General features: G+C 40.8%; 1 protein-coding gene across 2 annotated transcripts in view; it reads left to right on the top strand.

The window, feature by feature from the left end:
- LOC125007822 (misshapen-like kinase 1) overlaps positions 1-22,250 on the top strand; it is a 67,022-nt gene that overhangs the window by 6,761 nt on the left and 38,011 nt on the right. For both annotated transcript variants that reach the window (XM_047584661.1, XM_047584660.1), the window contains exons 3-10: positions 7,268-7,324; positions 11,312-11,437; positions 11,635-11,745; positions 14,753-14,843; positions 15,052-15,182; positions 16,328-16,382; positions 16,571-16,649; positions 19,457-19,629. In XM_047584661.1, the coding sequence (XP_047440617.1) occupies positions 7,268-7,324; positions 11,312-11,437; positions 11,635-11,745; positions 14,753-14,843; positions 15,052-15,182; positions 16,328-16,382; positions 16,571-16,649; positions 19,457-19,629 (823 nt within the window). The remainder of the gene's footprint in view (positions 1-7,267; positions 7,325-11,311; positions 11,438-11,634; positions 11,746-14,752; positions 14,844-15,051; positions 15,183-16,327; positions 16,383-16,570; positions 16,650-19,456; positions 19,630-22,250) is intronic.

Here is a 22,250-nt window from a genome sequence, read left to right as displayed (position 1 = left end):
TGTGTGTGCGCGTGCTTGCGTGAGTGCGTGTGTGTGTGTGTGTGTGTGTGTGTGTGAGGACCAGTTTCAGTTTTAGTCCATCAGCGAGGACTCTTTGGAAAAGCGTTGTCATTTTGGTCAGTCCTCACAAAGAGGCCTTAAAGCTTTAATTTGGAATTAGAATTAAGTTTAAGGTAAAATAGGCACCTAGTTTTTTTTTTTTTTTGTCCTTACAAAAGTAGTAACTCATCTTAAGCTTAGATCTCTCACCGCTTCTGATGCAAAAAACACTTCTTCCTTTAGTATCACAGACGTAAGTGCTAATGTAGTTCACTGACCCAATTATTGATGTTTATGCCATTATGCAAATATGATACTTCTGCAGTTACTCCGATTAGATAAAACAGGCTGGGATATTGTGAAAGGGCTGATAGTTTGTGAGTAACTGACCTGCCTGCTTATATCCTCTTCATATCACCAATATCCACATCAAAACTTATCTTTGACTTTCTGTCGTTGGCCTTTCAGGAGCACTTCAATTCAACTTGTGAAAGGTTAAAGCAGTGTCCATGTGTTCTGCAGTTCCACTTCAGCATCTGCAAAAACTGCAGTGACGCCGTGTTGTGACCGTATAACAGTTGGTTGTGATACCATTCCCAGAGAGAATCACTTACAGTTCCTCAAAGCTTTCTGGTTTCGGTAGCATTGCTTCCTTTTCTTGTAGCCCACATATCATTGCCCGTAGCTTACTCATGTTCAGATGTGCTGACCAACAAACATGTAAATAACACAAATGAAATGGCATATCCAAATATGGTTTTGGACTAACTGCATTTAATTATAGAAAGATGGGGAATTTCCTGCTACTGCACAATTGCTTTTATTTTGAAAAACATTTGACTTCCACAAGATTCTTAATGCTACAAATGACAAGCTCCTTATTCATATATGAGCTGAACCATTCTCTGACACGACATTATTCTATTACATATGAAAACGTAAGTCTCAAAGCTCAAAGCAGTGGTGCGTAGAGGTTCGAGTAAAAATAGAAAAACAGCCGATAAGTCGAGACAAGCTGTGTTTGTGTTTGTTAGAGGTGAAACACAAAGAGAGGGGGGGGAGACAAAGCAGAAAAAGGAAAGAGAGGAAAGTGAGAGAGGGCAAAGGAAGGAAGGCAGAGGTGAAAGGCAGACTGACAGAGAGGAAGGGAGGAAGGAAGAGGGGGAAAGAGACAGATGAAAAGTAGCGAGAGATAAGGAAATCTGCCCCCCAAGAGGGTTAGAGCTGTGGTCTGTTCTGATTACCTGTGTGTAGCAGAGCAGTGAGAATATGTGGAAGTCCAGTAGTTGGAACATATTCACGGGAGCAACTGACCTCCTTTCTGTACTTTTTAAATGCCAAAGTTATAATTAAAGTGCGTCAGTGATTCAGGGCTGCTCTTCCATACGGCTGAACGACTGATAAAACTCACATTTAAGAAGGAAGTGGAAAAATAAGCGTGACAGAGGCTGGCATTTCCAGATGCTTAGTCCATGCTGTGAGTCAATGCTATGAGTTCAACGGTGCTAATCCTAGAATTCCCATAATGGCCCTTGCTTACGATGATGAGTGCACGCCTAAAAACTCCACATTACAGCGTTAAAATATATATCTCTATATGACTGTCATGAGAAGAGATGTCCGATCAAGGTTTTTTTCAGGCCCCGATCCAATACCAAGCTTTTAATAGTCATTATTGAAGTCCCAATCAGACCTTAAACAAACAGAATGTCCGCGATTTGAGATTCATAAAGGCTTTTATTAAGTTACTTGTATTCTGCTGCGTCATGTGTGCAGCGTGTGACGCTATTAAATGCAGTAAATAGTGCTAATACAGTGAGGAGAGGGTAGCATACCTTGCCTCCTGTGTTTTGTACTACAGGAATGTGCTGGCCATCTAACACCATAATCTCTGTAGCCCTCTCAAAACCACCTCAGGAAACATCCTCTTCACGTAATTTACAAATTGCTGTCTGACTGACCTCATTTTCCACAGTAAAGTATGTCCACACAGTAGACATGGTTAGTGATTTTTTTTTTTTGGGTCATCTTCTTCTTCAGTTATTGGTGAAACCGCGTAAGTCTTTCATGTTTGATCTGGAGTTTTTGTTGACTGCACCCACAACTTTTTAATTCCCAAGACAGATAGAAGAGTTGATGCACATGCTCTACGTCTTCTTCTTTTCTTCTTTTTTTTTTTTTTTTTGGCTGAGTTCTGTAGCAGAAACAGTGTGACACGTAGGCCGGGGGGCCTACGTGTGACACGTATGGGTATGGCTGTATGTGCTACACGTATGTGCTACAGCCTTTCAACAACTAGATGTTGTTTTGCAACGGATCCATCTTTACAGGGAAATTTTTGAAGGATGCCATGGAAAACTGGAGAAAAAATAATCATTTTGGTACATGTGGATGTGGCCAAAAGTTCTTGATCAACCCTATGCGTCTTGTGTGCCCCTTCGCATTGGTGTGTGAATGTGTGTGTACTTGTGTGAATGAATTCGTAGATGTGTTATACAACTCGTAACACCTCAGGTTGTAAGTGTCAGGGCCAAAAGGAAGCACTGAACACACTACAAAGACTACAGCTGGCGCATATGTTCTCGTATAACGTTTCATATTCTCAGGTGGCTGTTGACAGTCTTTCAGTTCTCCGTGTTCATTTGCTAAGCTCGACAGCCAAACAAACTGATCTTTCCACACCTGGTTCAATCAGTACGTTTACATGCACATGCAAAAAAACAAATTATTGCCTTAATCGGACTATAACAGAAGAACTTAAGTGCATGTAAACACGTTGAAATGCCAGTTTGCCGCATGAACGACTCTTGTTCATAGGTCAACCGGAAATCGGGCCGTATTAACGTGGTATTATCCCGCTGAAAAGACACCTATCGCCACCTAGTGTGGAGGAGGAGAACAGTTATTCGATTTTCTTTCAAGGACTGTAGTCAGAAGGTGGAATTTTGAGCACAGCTCGATTAAGCTCTGCATGTAAACGCACTGAATGTAAGTCACCAACAGGGGTTTGACAAGTGGCAACATTGTGGAACTCACTGAGAAATGGCCACAGATGCTCAACAAATGGCCCGACACTGCCAAAAGGCTGACCTGGTTTGTCATGGCCTTTACACTTTAATAAGCTCCAGACGTGCATTGACAAAAAGCATTCTCAGCTTCTTTCCACAACCTAAGCAATCACAACTAAATGTCATGCTGCAAAGCCAGCCCTTGACTCAATCTAATTCTAACTTGACCCACAAGTCTTCCAACCGCTCTCTGAATGTCTCTTTGAAAGGGAAAAATGTTTTCACCCAATCGGTAGTCATAAATACAGATGTATACGATACACAGTTTACACGCTTGCAGCAATGAAACAACACCGTTCCTCCAGTTTGTAGGCGAGTGTCCATCCAAGCAGTAAGTACACATATGTAACAAACAGACTGTTCTGTTGTGGACAGATCCGAAGAGACGGCGATGAGGGTGAGACAGATACTTATATAAAGAGAGGGGTGAGACCGATAGATGGGCATTAACAGATAGATACAGTAAGAGCGTTTCTCTCGTTTGCCTCCGCAGTGTCTGCATTATAAATGTCTTTCTTGTGTCTACTTAGCATATGAATGAATATATTACAGTAACCTTTTCACTGGCACAATATTTGTAGTGTTCCTTACTCTGCTACAGTGTTTATGTGTGTTTCTGAGAACAAGTAACACAGACAGATAAGGCATTTCTATCTGTATTTATTTGTGTATGTGTTTGATTCCGGTCACTTGACTTTGTAGTGTGTGTGTGTGTGTGTGTGTGTGTGTGTGTGTGTGTGTGTGTGTGTGTGTGTGTGTGTGTGTGTGTGTGTGTGTGTGTGTGTGTGCTTGATTCATTGGACTTCAGGGTCAAAAAGTGCCCAAGCTTTCTCCAATTAATTCTGGTGGACCGCAGAGAGCAGTGTGTGTGTGTGTGTGTGTGTGTGTGTGTTGTGTGTGTGTGTGTGTTGTGTGTGTGTGTGTGTGTGTGTGTGTGTGTGTGTGTGTGGTGTGTGTGTGTTGTGTGTGTGTGTGTGTGTGTGTGTGTGGTGGTGTGTGTGTGTGTGTGTGTGCGCACGCCAGCGTTGCATATTGTTAATAAGTAGCTCGGGCGAGAGTGGATCATTTCACATTTGTTGGTTGTGGTGGGGACAGCGAGCAGACACCATTGACTCTGAGGGGACAGGAAGGCCATTTCCTTATTTATCACCACAGTCAGGCTGCTGGCTGCTTGTATGCTACAATTCTTTGCAATTATGGGGACACCGTCCTCTGCCTGGGGACCGAATCAAGGCCAGAATAAAGAGAGGTCAGCGAGCCTTTACGCTGTACACCTCACAGTCAATAAAAAAGTGTGATGTATAGTATATGAGGCTAATATTGGTATCTGACAAGGCTGTTTCATGGCAGCTGGTTCTGCAATGTTTTTAATAAACTTTATCGTAATGCCTGTCGAAGCGTTCCACTGGACTTAAGAATGTTTATAGGGACTTGTGCATTCGTGATGATTCAGTTTAAGGCCACAAAATGGACATATTGTTGTCTCAAGGATGCAGAATCTAAGGAACAAGTACCCGTCGACACCCTACATAGTAACATGAATAATTATCTGTTTGCAAGCTCTCACATATTCAGGCAACTTAAGATGACATAATTTTCTGCTACTGCCTTTCATCACTGGGATTTACAGCCAAATGGTTGAAACTACCCTTTTTATTATATATAACAGCACCATATAATTATGCTATACACATGATATATAGATATCTACATATCTTGACTTGTCACAGTAAATAAACACAGGTGTGTTCATTTAGAATTAAGCCGTCATTAATACAAATAACAGAAGAGGCCATTGTGTCATATAATGATATGATTGAAGAACCAACATGTTTGACCATATGTGAGGAAACTTTTGTAGGCGAAGGGGTGGATAATCAGGTTTTTATGCCCCACGGTTGGATGCATACTTTAACTCTGACTTACTTTACTCTCTGTTTCTATTCTTCTTTCATTTTAAGTTGCTATACGGTAAAGTTTAGGCACTGAAACTACTATGATTAGGTCTCGAATAAGCTCATGATTTAGGTTAAACACATGTTACAAGACAAGTTTCACTGCCATTTTTTTTGGCTACCTCGGTCAAGTGTCCAGCCCCGGAGAGATTTTATCTGCACTCAAGCTGGTTTTATAGTCCTGCAACGGGTTTTCAAACTAAAACTGAGTAGCTCATGCATTGGAGTTTTAGTTAATAAATACAAATCAGCAGTTACTAACGGAGAAAGAAGACGTACAGTTGTTTTTTTTTTCTTTTAAGGACATGCTGTTGCTTTCCCTTCAAAACATCTGCTGACTCTAGTGTGAGACATCTGTTTGCTTCCTTTAGCCAGCACATTTGTACTTTTTAGCACCAATTCTTTCTCACTTCTGTTCAGAGCACTAACTAACTGTGAATAAATCTTGTTTTGCTAGAATATTTGCCGTTCTGCAAACTTCCCATTTGTCGCCCTTCTCCCACAGACGTAATTTCAGCTCAATGTTTTTATACTTTACTTTAATTAACAATAATCCAGTGTTTTTCATCAAAATTCAGCCGCTGTTAAAACAACATGTCTTCAGGTTTATCTACACATGATGTTGTGTCACATGCACTTCCTTTTAGTTTTAGATTTGCACATTAAATTTGGAGAAACTCAATATTGTTTGGCTCTACTTTCTGAATGGCAGTAGTTCATGTGAACCTCAACTTGTGCTAAAACTAAAATCGAACAAAAAGCTCACCTGTTGCGCGGCTTAACATTTGTGACCCCCCTTTATTTGGGGCTAGTTTGGTTTAGTCTACCTCAGCACATCTCGGTGTTGCGATCATATGCGGGGAAACAGATGCAGCTCCACTGTGACTGATGTGTTTGTGCTGTGGGGTTTCATTCTTGGAAACTCCTGAAGACTGTTCTGATGTGGAAATAGTTGATCTGGACACGCAGGTTTCAACACACTGCTTGTCCTCCGTGGCCCGCTATATAATGGAGAAATTGTTCCAGTGAGTAATGTTTTTTTTTGGAAATAGGTCGAGTGTTTCTAAGACGTGGCTGCGGAGAAAAATAAATAAGCGCATATTTAAAATGAAGTGTCATTCTCAACCTCTCCATTCATCTTCGTTGCCCAGCTTTCCTCCAACTCTGTGCGTTTCTCTGTGCACCTGAGTATTTGCTGACTGATTGAGTATAGTTGGATTTGTCATGCCCTCTGGTCTATTTCATACACACACACGCACTCAGAACCGTGTCATACATCACAGCTTAAAGGCTTATGGAGTAGCTACTCTAGTATCTTGTCAGCTTTTTGACTCACGACAAGGTTTTCAATTTTCCCCCTTTTCACCTGACTGCACTTTAACAGCTCCGGTCCTCCGTGCAGGCCTGCTCTCTTTTACTCTCTCTCGCTCTCACCTTGCGTCATGTCTTGTTCTTTCTGACTGTGCCTCTCATGAGAAAATTAAATTAGGCAGACCTAGCCGTGTCCACGGTATATTGGAAATTATGTCACAATCCAAGTTTTCACTCAGAAAAAGGTTCTAATGTATGTGCGTGTTACTAAAATGGAAATTGTCTATCCTTCAAAGAGTTTCCTTTTTATTTTGTACTTCATCCAAGGTTTGATTGCAGTGCCACGTCTTAATTTGTTTTCTTCTGACTATCCAGACCGCTCATTAAATTTGCCCTTTTTTGTACAACTTTTTGAGAAAATGATTGTGTCTATATTAACCTCCTGAGACCTGAGCTTTTGTTTGGTATGCATTTTTAATTTCTACATGGTATTTTGGATTAGTAGGACCTAAGAAGTATAAAAAAAAAAATAAGCATCATCTTTGAACAGGAAGTAGTTTTTGAAAAAAAAAAAAAAAACTGATGTCCTCGTATGTGGACACGGGATTATTTCACTGTATATTACAATAAATGCCCCAAATGTGTAACAATATGTATAAAACTGTTTATTTTAATGCAGTAGCAGAATCTGAAATGCAGACAAAAGTGTCTCCTTATGAGGACAACAGGTCTAAATGAAGCAGAATAATCGAACCACAAACCTAAAACATAATATCCCCATATGAGGACGCTGGGTCTCGGGAGGTTAATGGTGGTAATAGTTTATTGTCATGTTCGTTGCTCATTCTTTTAAATATGTTGTGATATTAACTTATTGTTCATTTTTTCCACCAGGGCCGACATGTCAAGACAGGTCAACTGGCAGCTATCAAAGTCATGGAGGTCACAGAGGTAAAAGGATTTCTTATTAAATCACACAATTTTTTTTCTTCCTTGTCTGGCTCTCATCTTTGAGGGTATTAAAGTAGACATTGAAGTACGCTTTCTAGTCTGATGCTCAGGTCGTCCCATAATGTTTATGTACCCTTTAATACCATGACGTCATGGCTTCATTTAGGTTGGGCCAAAAAAATACCTCTACCATGATCCACACCCAACACACGCCCACACCGGAAGGTGCAGATCCTCTTTTGCTTAGGTTGTAAATAATCCGAATGACTAAATTATAAATTAACCCTACATCGATTCAAAGCGGTGGTTTGGTTCTATGATAAGAACATGAACCGTGAGAGCAGCCTGTCCACTGCACAAAAAAGTCAATACATTTCCTCATTGCTGTAATGCGCAGTTATAAAAAGTCAATTGCAGTGTGGAGAGAAATAAGATAACTCTATTAAATTGCACAGTTATGGCTAAGATGCTCTGCAGCGTGTTGAGTTTGTGTGGTTGATGGAGATCATGTAGACTGCTGTGATCTAGAGTGAGTGCTTGCAGGTGTTAAAATGGAATGAGCAATGTTTAATGGGGAGGTAACGTTACAAATGAGCCCAGGCCTTCATAGCAGGCCTGGGCTTTAGATTTGTAGGGAGCATTTTAACACATGATTTCCGCTTTAAAAACAAAATAATTTTCCAGTTTATAGCTAATTTAATTTGAAAGATCTGATATGGAGTCCAATACATTTTTTTTTTTTAACACAACAGAAGCTCCAACTTTGAAAACAGGCCTGATAGCTGATTGGATTTAAAAAAGTATGATCAGCACTAAACCAAAGCCAGATGAGTCAACTAGAGGTGAAATATTGGGGAAGTACCACAAAGCTCTGAAACCATTTGTTTTGAAACTGAAATATCACTAAAACAATTAAATCAAATGGATTCAGTAAGTAGTGATACCCTGTCCTGGTCTCAGTAGACGTAGTAAAACAGACTCCAAAACACTATTTAACCCATGCAAGAAGAGAGTGTCATAATTGAGTTCATTGACAACCTCTCTTAATTTCCCCCTCCTCAAAGTGCACACATACAACACAGCTTCTTTAATATCTTGCTGCCCTTGCACAAAATTCACTTACAAGAAATACTCTCCTCTTTCTTACGGGTCTCAGAGTTCCACCAGTAATTCTGTTTTTAACCCAGAATCTTTTTTTTCTTCTCTTTATTAGATTCTAGGTGGATTTTTGTGATATTAAACTTCTGATTAGTTCACAGTTTTAAAGCCACAACGTTTGATTGTCTTGGTGATATAAAATATTAATAACACATTATATTCTAACTCAATTCGAGGATGGGTGGGAAAAAAAGAAAAACCCATTCCTGGAGCTGTACTTTTATTCGCGGGGACTGGGGTGGGGACTGGGAGCATTACTACAGACTACACTAAGATTAAGTTTAGAGAGAAGATTTAACTTATAGAAATGTACTCTTTGTCCTTATAGCTGCACAAAGGGACAAACCGGTGAAATTTATTTTCTTAAATATTGCTTGTGATGTACAGCTAGAGAGAAACTGTGCTAAATAAATTGGGTTGAATGAATGATAACACCATTTTGATGTTTGAATACATTGACTTGGTTTATTTACTCGTACACCAATGTCTTGAAATATCTCATCAGTTATTGTGCTGTCACAGGCGTTTGTCATGTATGTGACCCCAGGCTGGTCCAGCTTCCTTGTAGATATGGCAGCCAGGCAACATTTTGAAGTGTGCAACTATATTACTGCACCATTGGTTACATTTTGTAACCCAAGGTTCTGTGATTAAAGACATAGCACAAACGTTGCATAAAGTAGCATCAGACTCAGTTCTATCAGAGTTGTTTTACGAATATGAGTAAATGTGTACAGTGTCGTACAGATCCTCCATACTGGTATCTGTATTGGTGCATCACAGATAAGTTGACTAACTAACACATTTAAAGCCTTTTTTGAAATGCAAATCTGGGTTACATATTTCCTGTTTCCGACCAAACACCTAAATAAGTCTAAATAAATGTCAGTGGAATGGCCTCAGCTATTCTTTACCTCTGGTGGTTATCAGCATACATTATGACGCTATAGGGCAAACTAAGATGGTGACAATGTTAACATGATACGTGCTAAACATGCAGGATTATTTTATCTTTTATACTTTAATACATTTTTCTGCCACTGTGCAGTTGTTGCAAACTGCAGTTTCCTCATTCCTGAAAAATTCTCTAATTCTGATTGCCGTTATGCTCACATGCAGATGTTAGCATTTAGGGATCGAAGTGGAACGTTGAGGTACAGAAGGTTTAAGACTTTTGGTACTTAGGGTCAACAGTCCAGAGCAATGGAGAGGGTGGAAAAGAGGCAAACAGGCATGTGCAGGCTGGATGGAATGTGCGGAGAAAGGTGTGATAAAAGAGTACCAGCAAAAAGGAAAAGAAAGGTTAATTGGACAGTGGTGAGAACAGTAATGTTGTATAGTTTAGGTGGCTTTGAGCAAAAGATAGAAGGAAGAGCTGGAGGTAACAGAGCTGAAGATGTTGAGGTTTTATCTGAGTGCGACCAGCATGAAGGAGTTCATTAGAAGGACAGCTCATGTGAGATGTTTCACAGATAAAGTTAGAAAGACCAGGCTGAGATGGTTTGGACATGTTCAGAGGAGGGATAGTGAATATATTGGTGGAAGCTGCCAGGCTGAAGGTCTAGAGAAAGACCAAAGAGGGGATTTATGGATGTAGTGATGGGAGACATGGAGGTAGCTGGAAGAAGATGCAGAAGATAGGGCGAGATGGAAACAGACAAAAGGGAAAGACGAACCTGACAGAGCTGCTTGTATGACTTTAGATGTTTAACGTCATGCTTTATGTGATAGAAAACGGAATATCTTTGGGTTCTGTACTCTTGTCAGGCAGTGCATAAAAGAGGGCATCATGGTTATTTCTTACTTTTTAAGTACCAAATATATGAATTGGAAGGAAAAAACTAAGATGCAAAACAATTGTCATAGACATTTTTAGGAAATTAGCTAAGTGCAGTCGTCTGTTAAGTAATTTCTGTGTAAGATTTAGTGTCAGAATAAAGCGCACTACAGCTTGATTTGACTGCAGTTAGTGGAAGTCAGTGTCTTCTGTGTTTCAGACAAAGTCTTTAGCAGGAAATTCTTGGCCATTATCTGCCTTCTCAGACAGACACACACAGACTGCAGTCACAGGCAGGAGGCTTTGTGTTTCACATAGAGGTGAAAGTTCAAACTGTGCCTTGTCATTTTCTCCCATCCTGTCCTGGGGAGATTTAAAGGAGGGCAGCGACTGGGAGAAGCTCTCTGTTGTTTCCCCTTCTCTGATTAACAGCCACATCCAACTCGTCCAGCTCCGCTGTTCCTTCTCCGCCACCTCTCTTCTTCTCCTCTGCTCTGCTCCAGTCTGGAGTAGATTTAGGGGTTCACTGAATTGGAGAAGTCACAAGTCATTTCCGGGATTTATAGTCAGAAAACTGAAAGGACTGCTCCCTGTTTCCCCTTTCTTTCTTTCTGTCCTTGTGTCTCAAAACATTGACCAATGTTAGTGGTTTTGCTGAGAAATGGGAGTTGTCCAGTTTAGGTCCAGTAGTGGACATATGGTGAAGGGTCATGTAGAGGTGACATGACAGCCCCATTGGAGACAGTAGCCGTCTGTATGTATACGTGTTTGTGTTGTATGGACTCTGGAAATCTTTTTAGATAATCTTCAGCCTTAAAAGGAAATGCATTACATTTTTGCTTTATGGTTTAAAGTAAACTAGTATGACATCCCGGGTTATTACTGAGCTGCTCTCCAAAGAGTCCCCCGAAGCACAAATATCACACACCCCTCCCACAAATTTCCATTAAGTAGCTACTTTAAGTTCCTGTTAATCACACCGACAGTAGGAATTTATTTTTTGTGTATGTTTGCGTAAAGTTTGCTTCTTTTTCGTCTGTCCTGATGTTTAGGAAGAAGAGGAGGAGATAAAGCTGGAAATCAACATGTTGAAAAGTTATTCCCACCATAGAAACATCGCCACCTATTACGGTGCCTTTATTAAGAAAAGCCCTGCTGGACAGGACCATCAACTCTGGGTTTGTAAACCAGTCTGCTTTCTATAAGTTACTGAGTGAAAATAAAGAAATTCTAACTTCTTTATGAAATGAAAGCTGCTGCTTTTTTCCCATGTTTTTACTTTTTTTTCTTTTATAACCATTAGAGACATTCATGTTTATAGTTATTTTTGAAGAGGCCCTGTGTGTGTCTAACATATCTATTTTTGCCCGTCCAGCTAGTGATGGAGTACTGTGGAGCTGGCTCTGTGACAGACTTGGTGAAGAAGACGAAGGGAAACTGCTTGAAAGAGGACTGGATTGCTTATATCTGCAGAGAGGTGCTCAGGGTAAGGCCAACTTACAATAAATCAATAAAAGCATAGTTACAGCAAGCATGTTACGTATAGAATATATACACTTCATTGATGAAACATTAGTGAAAATAGTGTCCTGCACTAAATCTTTGTTTCATGACCGTCTGTTGTGGTATTCAACCTAGCACACTGACAAAACGGGGGCTGCCAAATTCTAGAAACGCGTCTCGATATGACAGAGTTCAACAATGCTACAAACCACAGCCTCTGAAACCGCAATCAACAGCTCTCTCAGTTATCTGAAACTAATTCCATATCATAACCATCATGAAGATTTAGTGCAGGATTATATTAGAACTAGGGCTGTTCATAGATTAAAATATCTATTAGCGATTAATCGCATGATTTCCATAGCTGACATGCGTTAAAGGAAACTAATCACGCTTTAAAAGTGAGTTCTAAATGAAGCTTTCAAATAGAAGGGATATGTCTTAAGTTTCATTACTCTTATCAACATCCCAGCTGCTTGGAGAACTCCCTGCTCAGTTCATAACTGAGTTCATATTGACAGTAAATAACTTTGGTCTTGTTATGTCTGTGAAGGTTCTTGTCACTGGGGTCATTGTATGGCCCAAAAAAAGCAGCTGAAAACAAGGGCAGCTGGACTTGTACAGTTCCTTGAAGACGTTTCGCCAGACTTTCACCCAAACTGTCATTTAGAGCTGAAGAAGCTACTTGGACGAGTGGCGAAATAGTCTTTTCTCTTCAAGAAAACCCATCTGCCCTTTGCTCTTGTTCAAAGAAACATCTGTCAGGGTTTATTTAGTCATTTCTGCTTGTTTGTGTCTGCTTGCTTCCTTCTTCTGCATCTTTGGGGATTCCTGGTAGCCCTACAGGGGTTGGGTATTACTATCCTCTGTAGGATAAAATTATTCACTATGACTGTACTTTCTGCAAGATTCTGCTTACTATGCACAGCATTACTGGAGCTTTGATTCCTGATAACTACAGTTGTGGCCGAGGTCACAATAACAGAACGTGTGTGTGTAATAAATTAACAGCGTTCTTTCCAAGGAACGCTTTCCTTTTCGCTGGTGTACCTAACGAGCTGTCTTGTGAGTGTATCTGCGCAGTATAATGTCCATTGTTGCTACATAGAAGAAGCAGCTGATCCCAGAGGTGTGTTTTACCACCGTTAATTCCGATTTCTAAGTTTTCTTTAAGCAGTCAGTGTCCTGGAAGGTGCAGTGAAACAGTTTTATGCTGTGTGCAAGAGTCTTACTTATTTCAGTTCAGTATAGTGTGTGATATAGCAACTGTAAATGAGTCAATACTCATGAGGCCGTTGCTCATTTTGTAGGCGTTCAGGCATTTAATCGGGCTGTAATAAATTCTGAGTTTGTTGCATCTGGGAACAAAACACTGCACCCAGATTTAAGCATATATATAAAACTAAGTGTAATCTTTAGCTTTCGACTGGACATTAGCACTGGTTCTGGTTGGATCTTTCCTCCTGAACTGCTGACTGTGAACCAAGTTTCCATTGCAGAGTGGTTGCCAGTGTCTTAATTAGAAGAAGGTTACGGTCAAAATGCACCACACACATCTAGTGTGTTCATCCTGTACATAATTTCTTCAGTGGAAAGTCGGCAGATGTTTATGTCACATCCATCCCACAATTCGTAAGTCCGTCACTTAAATTCATTATGTCTGTTTCCAGTGCACTGACAGATTTTTTTCCACACCAACCAAGAACCAAGCAAAATTTACATTTTCTTCTGCACTTCCTGCACAAATTTCTGGCATTTCTATTCTGTTTTCTATTCTGTTATTATGCCTTTATACCTTTGACTATCTGTAAAAAAAAAAAAAGAAAAAAGAAAAGAAAAGAAAAAGAAAAAAGAAGAAGCAGCGATTCTTTAATACAGCAGCAACTAATAGCGCCTGGTGCAGAAAATGACACTGCATTTAAAAATAGACATCTTCACTGTGTAACTCATGTTTGGGGAAGTCTATGTGCTATGTAAAATGCATATGTGCCACAAATCCCACAGTCCTCAAATAACCCTGCTTGAACAAATACACACAAAGAATCAAACGAGAAATTCTTCATGAGGTGTTGTGATTGTCAAAGGCTTTTTTTAGTGTTGGCAAAGACATAGGTAGTAATTTGCTTCTGCTTGGTGCAAACTGAATGCTGAATGAGTTACTGCTGTTGTACCAGAAACATAGTGATTCTTTGCCAAAACATGAGAGAAGAAGGATCCAAACTGACACCGATACTTCTTTATGTTTAGGGCTCTGTCCTCTGTGGGAATGATCCATTTATTTTTCACTTGTAAAGCTTAAAAGGCAAGTTCAGAACACATGTTTGTGAGATGTTATGGTTATCATTATGAGAGATCATAAGGTCCTGAGAAAGACTCGGAGATGTTTGTGCTGCTTTCCCTGGTTGCGTTTGCGGCTTTACTAACAAACCTGTGTGCATGTGCAGAGGCAATGCATCGACTGAGGCCATCGACTAAGTTTAAAAATGTCCGTCACCGATGCTGATATCATCAGGGATGGTATCAGGGATTTTATTTTTATTTTTGCGACATAAAAAAAAAAAACCTTGAGAGACAAAGAGCCCTGGACCGTCGCCAGGGTTTTCTCTGTTGCTGTCAGCCACGCTGTCTCCCCATTGTTTCGACATCACAACATACACACACAAACACACACAGACAGCATGGTGAAGTCATTGTCTGAAATAAGACTCACTTCCTCTGTTTATTTAACCTCCTTTGAAGAAGCGAGAGTACAAACACACACACTCTGAAACCGTGCCACTGATTGGCAGACTGGGCCTCCAGGCCTCCTGCTAGAACGGGGGTTCAACGAGCTCGAAATAAATCCCGCTCTCTATTCATGCTCCTTCAGAATGGACCCATGATGCAACTACTCTTTGAAGACAATGTTTGGAGATTAATATTTATAGTGGCGCTGGTCATATGACTGTATGTGTATGCTGTGTTTGTGTGTGTGCGTATTTGTCTTCCAGGGTCTTTCCCATCTTCACTCCCATCATGTGATCCACCGAGACATTAAGGGACAAAATGTTTTGCTCACAGAGAACGCCGAAGTCAAACTGGGTATGACACATTGACACACGGACTGCGGTTCAACTAGCACATGCACATAACCTCGGGCTGAGCTCTGCAGAACAGTCGCGCAGTCATACGCGCCTACATAAATCTCACAACCACAAAAAAAAAAAAAAAAAAAAAAAAACACTTTAGAAACAAGGAAAGGTTGTGGTGGTTTTTGCGTGTGAGACAGTGCTACCTTTTTATGTTCCAGTTGACTTTGGAGTGTCGGCTCAGCTGGATAAGACGATCGGCCGCAGGAACACTTTCATCGGTACTCCTTATTGGATGGCACCGGAGGTCATCGCCTGTGATGAGAACCCTGAAGCCACATACGACTACAGGGTACTTCAGGAAAATAAACTTTCTGCACATTTAAATGTCTTTTTTTATTTTATTTTAGAGATGTACTACACACAAATTGACTAAATGTCATGTGATGATATTTTTTTTAATATTTTCACCCCCATACACCAACTCAGCAACTAAATCCAACTCATGCGCCCTTCCTACTTTGTCATGTAATCATTTTTTTTTTTATAGTTACACAACGTCTCCGCCGCTGCTTGTAACAAAAGCATTGTGGCTGGCTGCAGCAGCCGTCATTGTGTTTACACAGGATGTGTTCAGGCACAGTTCGGATCATGTATTGGCTTTGATCACTGAACTTACGAACATGAAACGAGAAACAGAAAATGTCAAAAATATCTCCAGGATGCAGGTATGCCCATGTGAAACAGACGCCCACGAAACGTGGTTGGGTTGTCTGCTGTATAGACCGGCTCCATATACGAGTCTCGTGATCTCAAAGCCCGGATGTGATGCAGGGTCAAACCCACATCGGTCTTTTGGTCAAATGCTTAAAGATGACAGGAGAATGAGAATGTCTGCACATAGTAGGCGGATTGTTGTCCTCTCCTCCGCATAGATCATTACGGTGCTGCGCTTATCAGAAAGGTTCTGCAATATCAAATTATGTCATCTGTGTGATCATCAGAGAGGAAATCACTGGAGACGTTTCTCACAGCTGATTCAGATTTAATTTCCAGGAAGAGTCACCCATAGGAATTAACATCTGAATAGGTTCACCTCCTGGCACGGTTCTCAATTCATGTGGAATGCGTCTTGAATTAATTAGGCTTTTTGTGTTATCTCAACCACTGAGGACACATGGGGTGGCTAAGTCTGCGGTATATAGGTTCAACGGACAGATTGCCATGAATATTAATAAAAAACGTTTCATTGCGAATCACTTTCGTATTGCTGGGCCGACGTCAGTAATTAGACATTGACATTTAAAATCCAGTACTTCACTGAAAGGATTAGACCGATTCTTTTTTAAAATGTCTTAATTTTGTCTCGAAGCGTTGTTTGTGGAGCAGTTTCTGTAACTCCTGAACATCTGCTCTCACTGTGTGCGCAAACTGATTCACTATTTAAGGACAGCCAGAGTTAGCAGGAAATTAATTAAAGTTCTCTCTCATTCTTAGAGCGACCTCTGGTCTTTAGGCATCACGGCGTTGGAGATGGCTGAAGGAGCCCCTCGTAAGTTCACATCTACATATACATCACTGTTTATCCCATTCAGTGTGTATGTTTCCTTTTAGGATTATTTTTTTTCATTCCTTTTGACTGTTCCTGTTCCCATCTGTTCATTTATCTCTTGTTTCTGTTACACGGTGACTCTCCCTCCCCACCCACCCCTTCCCCCCTCTCTCTGGACCCTTTCCTAGCTCTGTGCGACATGCATCCAATGAGAGCGCTGTTTTTGATTCCTCGAAACGCTCCACCCAAACTGAAATCAAAGAAATGGTAAGCTTGTGAAACCCACCCACCCGTGCTCACATACATACACACACAACAGGATGTTAGATGACAGCGTTAAGGTTTTCTCCAGAGCTTCTGTGTGGTCTTTGTTGTGGGTTTCATGTATCAGACAAAAGATATCCCAGCACTCTTTTCTCATAAAGCGGGTGAAAGCTCAAAGTCACCGGCGTGTCTAGACATATTAAGATAAGACGCAGGTCATAACCAAACTAGCCTTGTACTGAGCCCCGGGTACGATTGTCCCACTCCCAACTCATACAATGACTACACTGTTCTGTGGCTGAGCAGAATGCTTACATTATTATGAGTGTTCGAGTTTCATTCTTGATTATGATTTACGTACCGTCCAACTGAACTGAACCACCTCTGGGCACAGTACGCTGAACCAGATTTGGCAGGTCAAATGCGCTCTGGCGCAGTCTTGGTCACCTCACCCTTAAAGGTCGGTTATGTCGGATTTAGTGGTGCGGCTGCTGATTGAAACTGACTGAATACTTTGTGCCACCCCCCAATTACAGGTTTATATGTAAGAGGACCTAGGTTGACAAACAAAGTCTAGAGTCAGTGTTTGGTTTGTCTGTTCTTGGCTACTGTAGAAACTTAGGTTATTGTACATGAACAAAACACAAATTCTTATTTTCGGTTGTAGCCAATTCTACACATTGGACCGCCCGCCCACCAAATACGGCCAATTTTCAATCTCAATTATGGTTTGATTACCAACCTCTCTCCTTCTTTCACCCTCCCCTCCTTCTCCTCCATGTATAATGGATACGTGCTTCAGCTTGAACTTCCCAGTGAACTCATGCTGTCTTTCATTCAGTATTAATTGCATCAGAAACACTGTAGTTCATAGGACAGCTTTTAATAGCTCCATTGGTCTGAGATGCACTGCTCCTCCAGGCCTCGCCAAAGGCAGAAAAATGCAGCAACAACACATCATCCTTATCTGCTGTCTTTCAGTTCTTGGTACAGACATGCTTCTATGGGTCCATGTATGTTTTAGTTAATTGGATTTTCCATTCAGAAAAAGACATAAAAAAAACAAACAAAAAAAAAAAATTAAAATTCAAGGCATTTTTCTTTATGAGCGTCGACAATCAAAACTTTAAAAGTCTGATTTCTGATTGGTCTAAAAATAAAAAATAAAATTGTTAGAAGACGTTATTGTTAGAAAAAGTGCCTGTTTTTCATATTTTGCAACCGGACGTTGTCGTTTTCAAAGAAAGAGTGCGGTGTATGACGACAGTGCTGTGTTTATTGCAAGAGCGCGCAAATACATAACTTCTATCTGTGGTTTCCCCAGCTAGCCAAGACTAGAATGTGGTTGGAACCTTACTCTGACGTGATTTTTGATGGCAAAACAAGGCTTGTCATCTGCAGAAATCTCTGCGTGAGTTATGTTAGCTAGTTGCTAACTATTCCCTGGTTATATGTAGTTATACTTTAAGTTTTAACCTGAAATATGCGACTTAGTTCTTCTGCAGTTTTTCTCCTCTTCACTGAGCTTCTTTTATTGTTTCGAAAAACAACGTACTGATCCATGTTCATCAACTTCTGTTACACAACACGATCCTCATATGTGCTCTTACTTTGAAAATGACAACTTCCGGTCGCACAATTAGAAAAAAATTGGCGCCTTTTTTTGTTTCTGTCTTCTAACGATTTGATTTTTTTTGTTGTTTTTAGAAACATCTACACCTATGATTTTGGCTTGATATTGATTTACACATTATTTTAGCTAAACGGTTTTTGACTAAGTTCTACAATTCTGGATTTGTTGTTGTTGATGTGTTTGGTTACACTATAGTCATTTCAGTGCTGATGTTGAAGTGGACCAAGCTGACACCTTGTTAGGTGAAGCAGAACAGGGAGGCTTCACAATAGCAACTTAAGTCAATAAAATAGCTTCCGCCTATTTAACTCGTGCTAAACAGGTGTTTGCGGTTTGAAACAGCTATTCAGTTGCAACGCTTCCTATTTGTAAAGTCCACATTATTTATAGCCTGCTTTTTGCCACAAACTGGGTTACAGATGGCGACTATTGCATGCCTGACTAAACTAAACTATTGAATTAAATGCGTTTGCAGATATTAGCTGGATGAGCACGACTATATGATGTAAGAATAACCTAGCGTGTGTTATTAAACCTACATCAAAGACTACAATCAGAATAACTTAATTAATCCCCGAATCATTTATTATATATGAGGTAAATGCCCATTAACGAGATACTCATTTATAAACCATTTAGTGCAGATGTTGTGTCACAGTATGAGGTATCCCCACCAGGAAGTGTGCACTGATAGTACTCTTCAGTATTACAGGGTTAGGTTGAGTTTTGCAAAATAACACACAACTTATCTGGTAAAATAAATGTCAGGTTTTTGTTTTTTTGTACTGCAGGTTTTGTCCAACTTACCCTGAATCCAGAATGTATCATCAAAAAACTAAGGCAGTCGAATGTTTTCTCTCATCTCAAGTATAATGTACCGTGCAGGCATAAAATGTTTGGAAACCAGCCAATATGCTGCAATCCAACCTTTTAAAGGAAAAGTGTTCATTTAAATACATGTTAAATAATGTAGGATCAGGAGAACCGGACAGGGACACATTTACCTAGTAGCTATCCCTGAGGGTGGAGCAATCCTGGCAAGCAAGACTCACATTGGCACAACACAGGCTTTCGCAACTCTGATCTTCATGGTTACGTTCTTTTTTTGGTCCTCCTCTCCCCCCCACCCCACCCTTCCGCCCCGTCTCACAGTCCGCTTCTTCTCCGTCTTTCATAGGTCGAAGCGGTTCTTGTCATTCGTCGACAGTTGCCTGGTCAAGAACCACCTGCACCGACCCACCACAGACGCCCTCCTGAGACACGCCTTCATCAGAGACCTGGCTAATGAGAGACAAGTCCGCATCATGCTCAAAGATCACCTGGACAGAACCAGGAAGAAGCGGGAGAAAGGTGAGGAGAAATGGAGAAATGGCGAACGAGTCCTTCACAGCAGCACTACTCAGCTGATGTATTTATGTGTTCTTTGGTGAATATTGACATGGGCTGCTGTCGTGATGGGGAACATGTGCTGCTTATTTACTATTTCATGGATTAGGGTCTGGATTAAAAACAGACACAAAAGGGGCCGGAAACTGGAAAAGAGGTTCAAAGAGATTTGAGTCAGTTGGAAATGTGTAGTTTGTTTGAGACTTGGTAAATCATAGTCACGGACTGACCCGTATATTCCTGTGGAATTTCACGTGATGTTTTTCAAGATCGTCGCACTGTGTGGATTTCAGGCCGATCGTTGTAAAGAAAGAGCTAAAGCTGAGGCAGAGTCTGAACCAGCTGCACTGATAACACAGCAGCTGTTTTACTCTGGCTGCCGCAAACTCATTTGTAGCACGCTGTTTATTGAATGCTCGCCAGGCTTACCCACAATTTGTAGATTCTCTTTAGCATATATTACATTTTAAGCTTTATCTTCACTTGAGAATCATGAAGAACGTTTTACAGAAGGAAGCACTGCCGATACAGTTAGGGAGGTTTTTTGGGGATGTTCCGCTCAGTGTAAAAGCTGATCCAGGCATTTTTTCAATTATCAGTCTCAGACTCGAGTTAAGCCAGGTCTTTGTAGTTTTTTTTTATTTATTTATGATTATAAACCAAAACCACGTTCCTGTAGCATCAAAGCATCTTCATCCACTTCCGTTAGCAAGAAAAATTGAAGAAGAACAAGATGACCCAAAGTCCCATGACTAAATGACTCCGTTTGCTGTTGTGCTCAAATGTTTTACTGTGGAAAATAAAGTCAAGTCAGATAGAAGTTTATAAATTGTGCAATGTGGATGTTTTGAGGTGTGGCAGTGAGAAAATGTCACTCAACATGAACAAAAATTAGCATTGCCAGCAATATTCTAGTTGCATTGTGCATACGTGATATAGGATACAAGTAAGAAAAGAAAAGCCTGTATGAATGTAGAGGGGACGATGTGTTGTTTATATCAGGACATCCCTAGAGGTTTTTAGACATTTGGTCGCGTCATTTTAAGTCGAACGGGAGAGTGAGAGGGCAAATATTGAGTCAGGTCTAAAGGAAGTTAGAAAGTATCTGAGCTTTTCCTTTTTTTGTCCCATTCACTTGGAACTGACACAGAAGTGGAGTATGGAACGAAAATGGGACGGAAACAGAGCGAGGCAACAAATCAGAAATGTGGAGAAGGAGGGAGGAAGGCGGAGAGACAGTTAGTGGGAGAATAAGTTATCCTCATCCCTACTTTGGATGAGTTACATGTGCCGAATGTGTGATGCCAATACATGCAGTCAAACAGCGGGAAGGAACAGTCAGGGGAGGGGAAGAGAAGACAGATATTTACGACACTGTTCTTCTTTTGTTTTCACATCGGTGTTTAGGGAGTGTAAGAAATCCTTGTCCCGAGGTTAATTCCTCTTCATCTGGAAAGCCGAACAAGAGACAGAAAGAGGGGCAGTGACGACGAGAAAGAGACAGAACAGAGAAAGAGAGAGAAGCTGAAGGGAAGGAAGGAGGAAACAGAGTGACCATCTGGTTCTAATCTTCTGCTAGCTTATAAAAACACACTAATGACTGGGAGACTTTCTGCATGTTGTATGTGTTGTGCGTGTGTACATGCAATGTGTTCAAGAGCGTTTCTGTGTGTGTGTTTACCCTGAACCCTTACGCTGCAATAAAATGCATGTGGCCTTAGTGCATGTGGGAAAAACTCCAGAAAAAAGAAAGAAAAATCAATGCTCCGGATATGATGCAGAGAGGATGTGTCATTTTCAGCTCACCCAAGAGTGTAGTTTGGACAAAGATGGTCTATGTTTTAGAAGATGAATCACTCCGTATTTTAATTTTTTTTTTTCTTTGGTCACCGAGAGAACACGTTGACGCTTAGGTTTGCTCCTCTCTCCGCAGCTTTGGCTCAGAGAGACATTAACGCGAGCCAAAACTTTCAGGCATGACATCACAGCAACAAAGCTGGGATTTCCTCTGTCTGTCGGAAAAGTCAGTCTTCTTCCTTCTTTCTGCTCTGAGCAAACACACCTGCGCCGTGTTGCCTCGCTGCTCGTTAACGGCAGCATGTGGCGCGTCAAGTTAACGTTGGAGTTAGCCCGTGCTACTTTCGCACCATGTGTTGGCCAAATGTGGTCTTGGCTCCCCCCTGGTACAGTCATCTTAGTTCAGAGGCTACAGTCAAAACTTCATAACAAAAGGTTTATTTATTTATTCATTTATTTTAGCTAGTGTTGGCCGTAAATCTAAGAACGAGTTCCTATTCAAAATGCACAAATATTCTGATTGTCTGTTCTAAAGCATGCATGTGTAAAAGGTCCCCTGGTAGAAAATATAAAAGGGAAAGAAAGTGTGCTAGTGTTTTTGGTGTGTCAACATTAGAATGATTGAGCATAATTATTCTGAAGCCACGCTGCGGTGCACAAAAAGAAAAAGCCACAAAAGAAGACTCTCTTTTACTTTGTTGACGCACAAGATTGCCGACACTGTACTTTTGTGTGGCTTTGATAATGACAGAATTGTTACTGGCAGCAGACGAGGAAGGATCCAGGCG

The sequence above is a fragment of the Mugil cephalus genome, chromosome 5 (assembly GCF_022458985.1).
Source record: "Mugil cephalus isolate CIBA_MC_2020 chromosome 5, CIBA_Mcephalus_1.1, whole genome shotgun sequence".
Taxonomy (NCBI): domain Eukaryota; kingdom Metazoa; phylum Chordata; class Actinopteri; order Mugiliformes; family Mugilidae; genus Mugil; species Mugil cephalus.
This window is presented reverse-complemented; position numbering and strand designations above follow the sequence as displayed.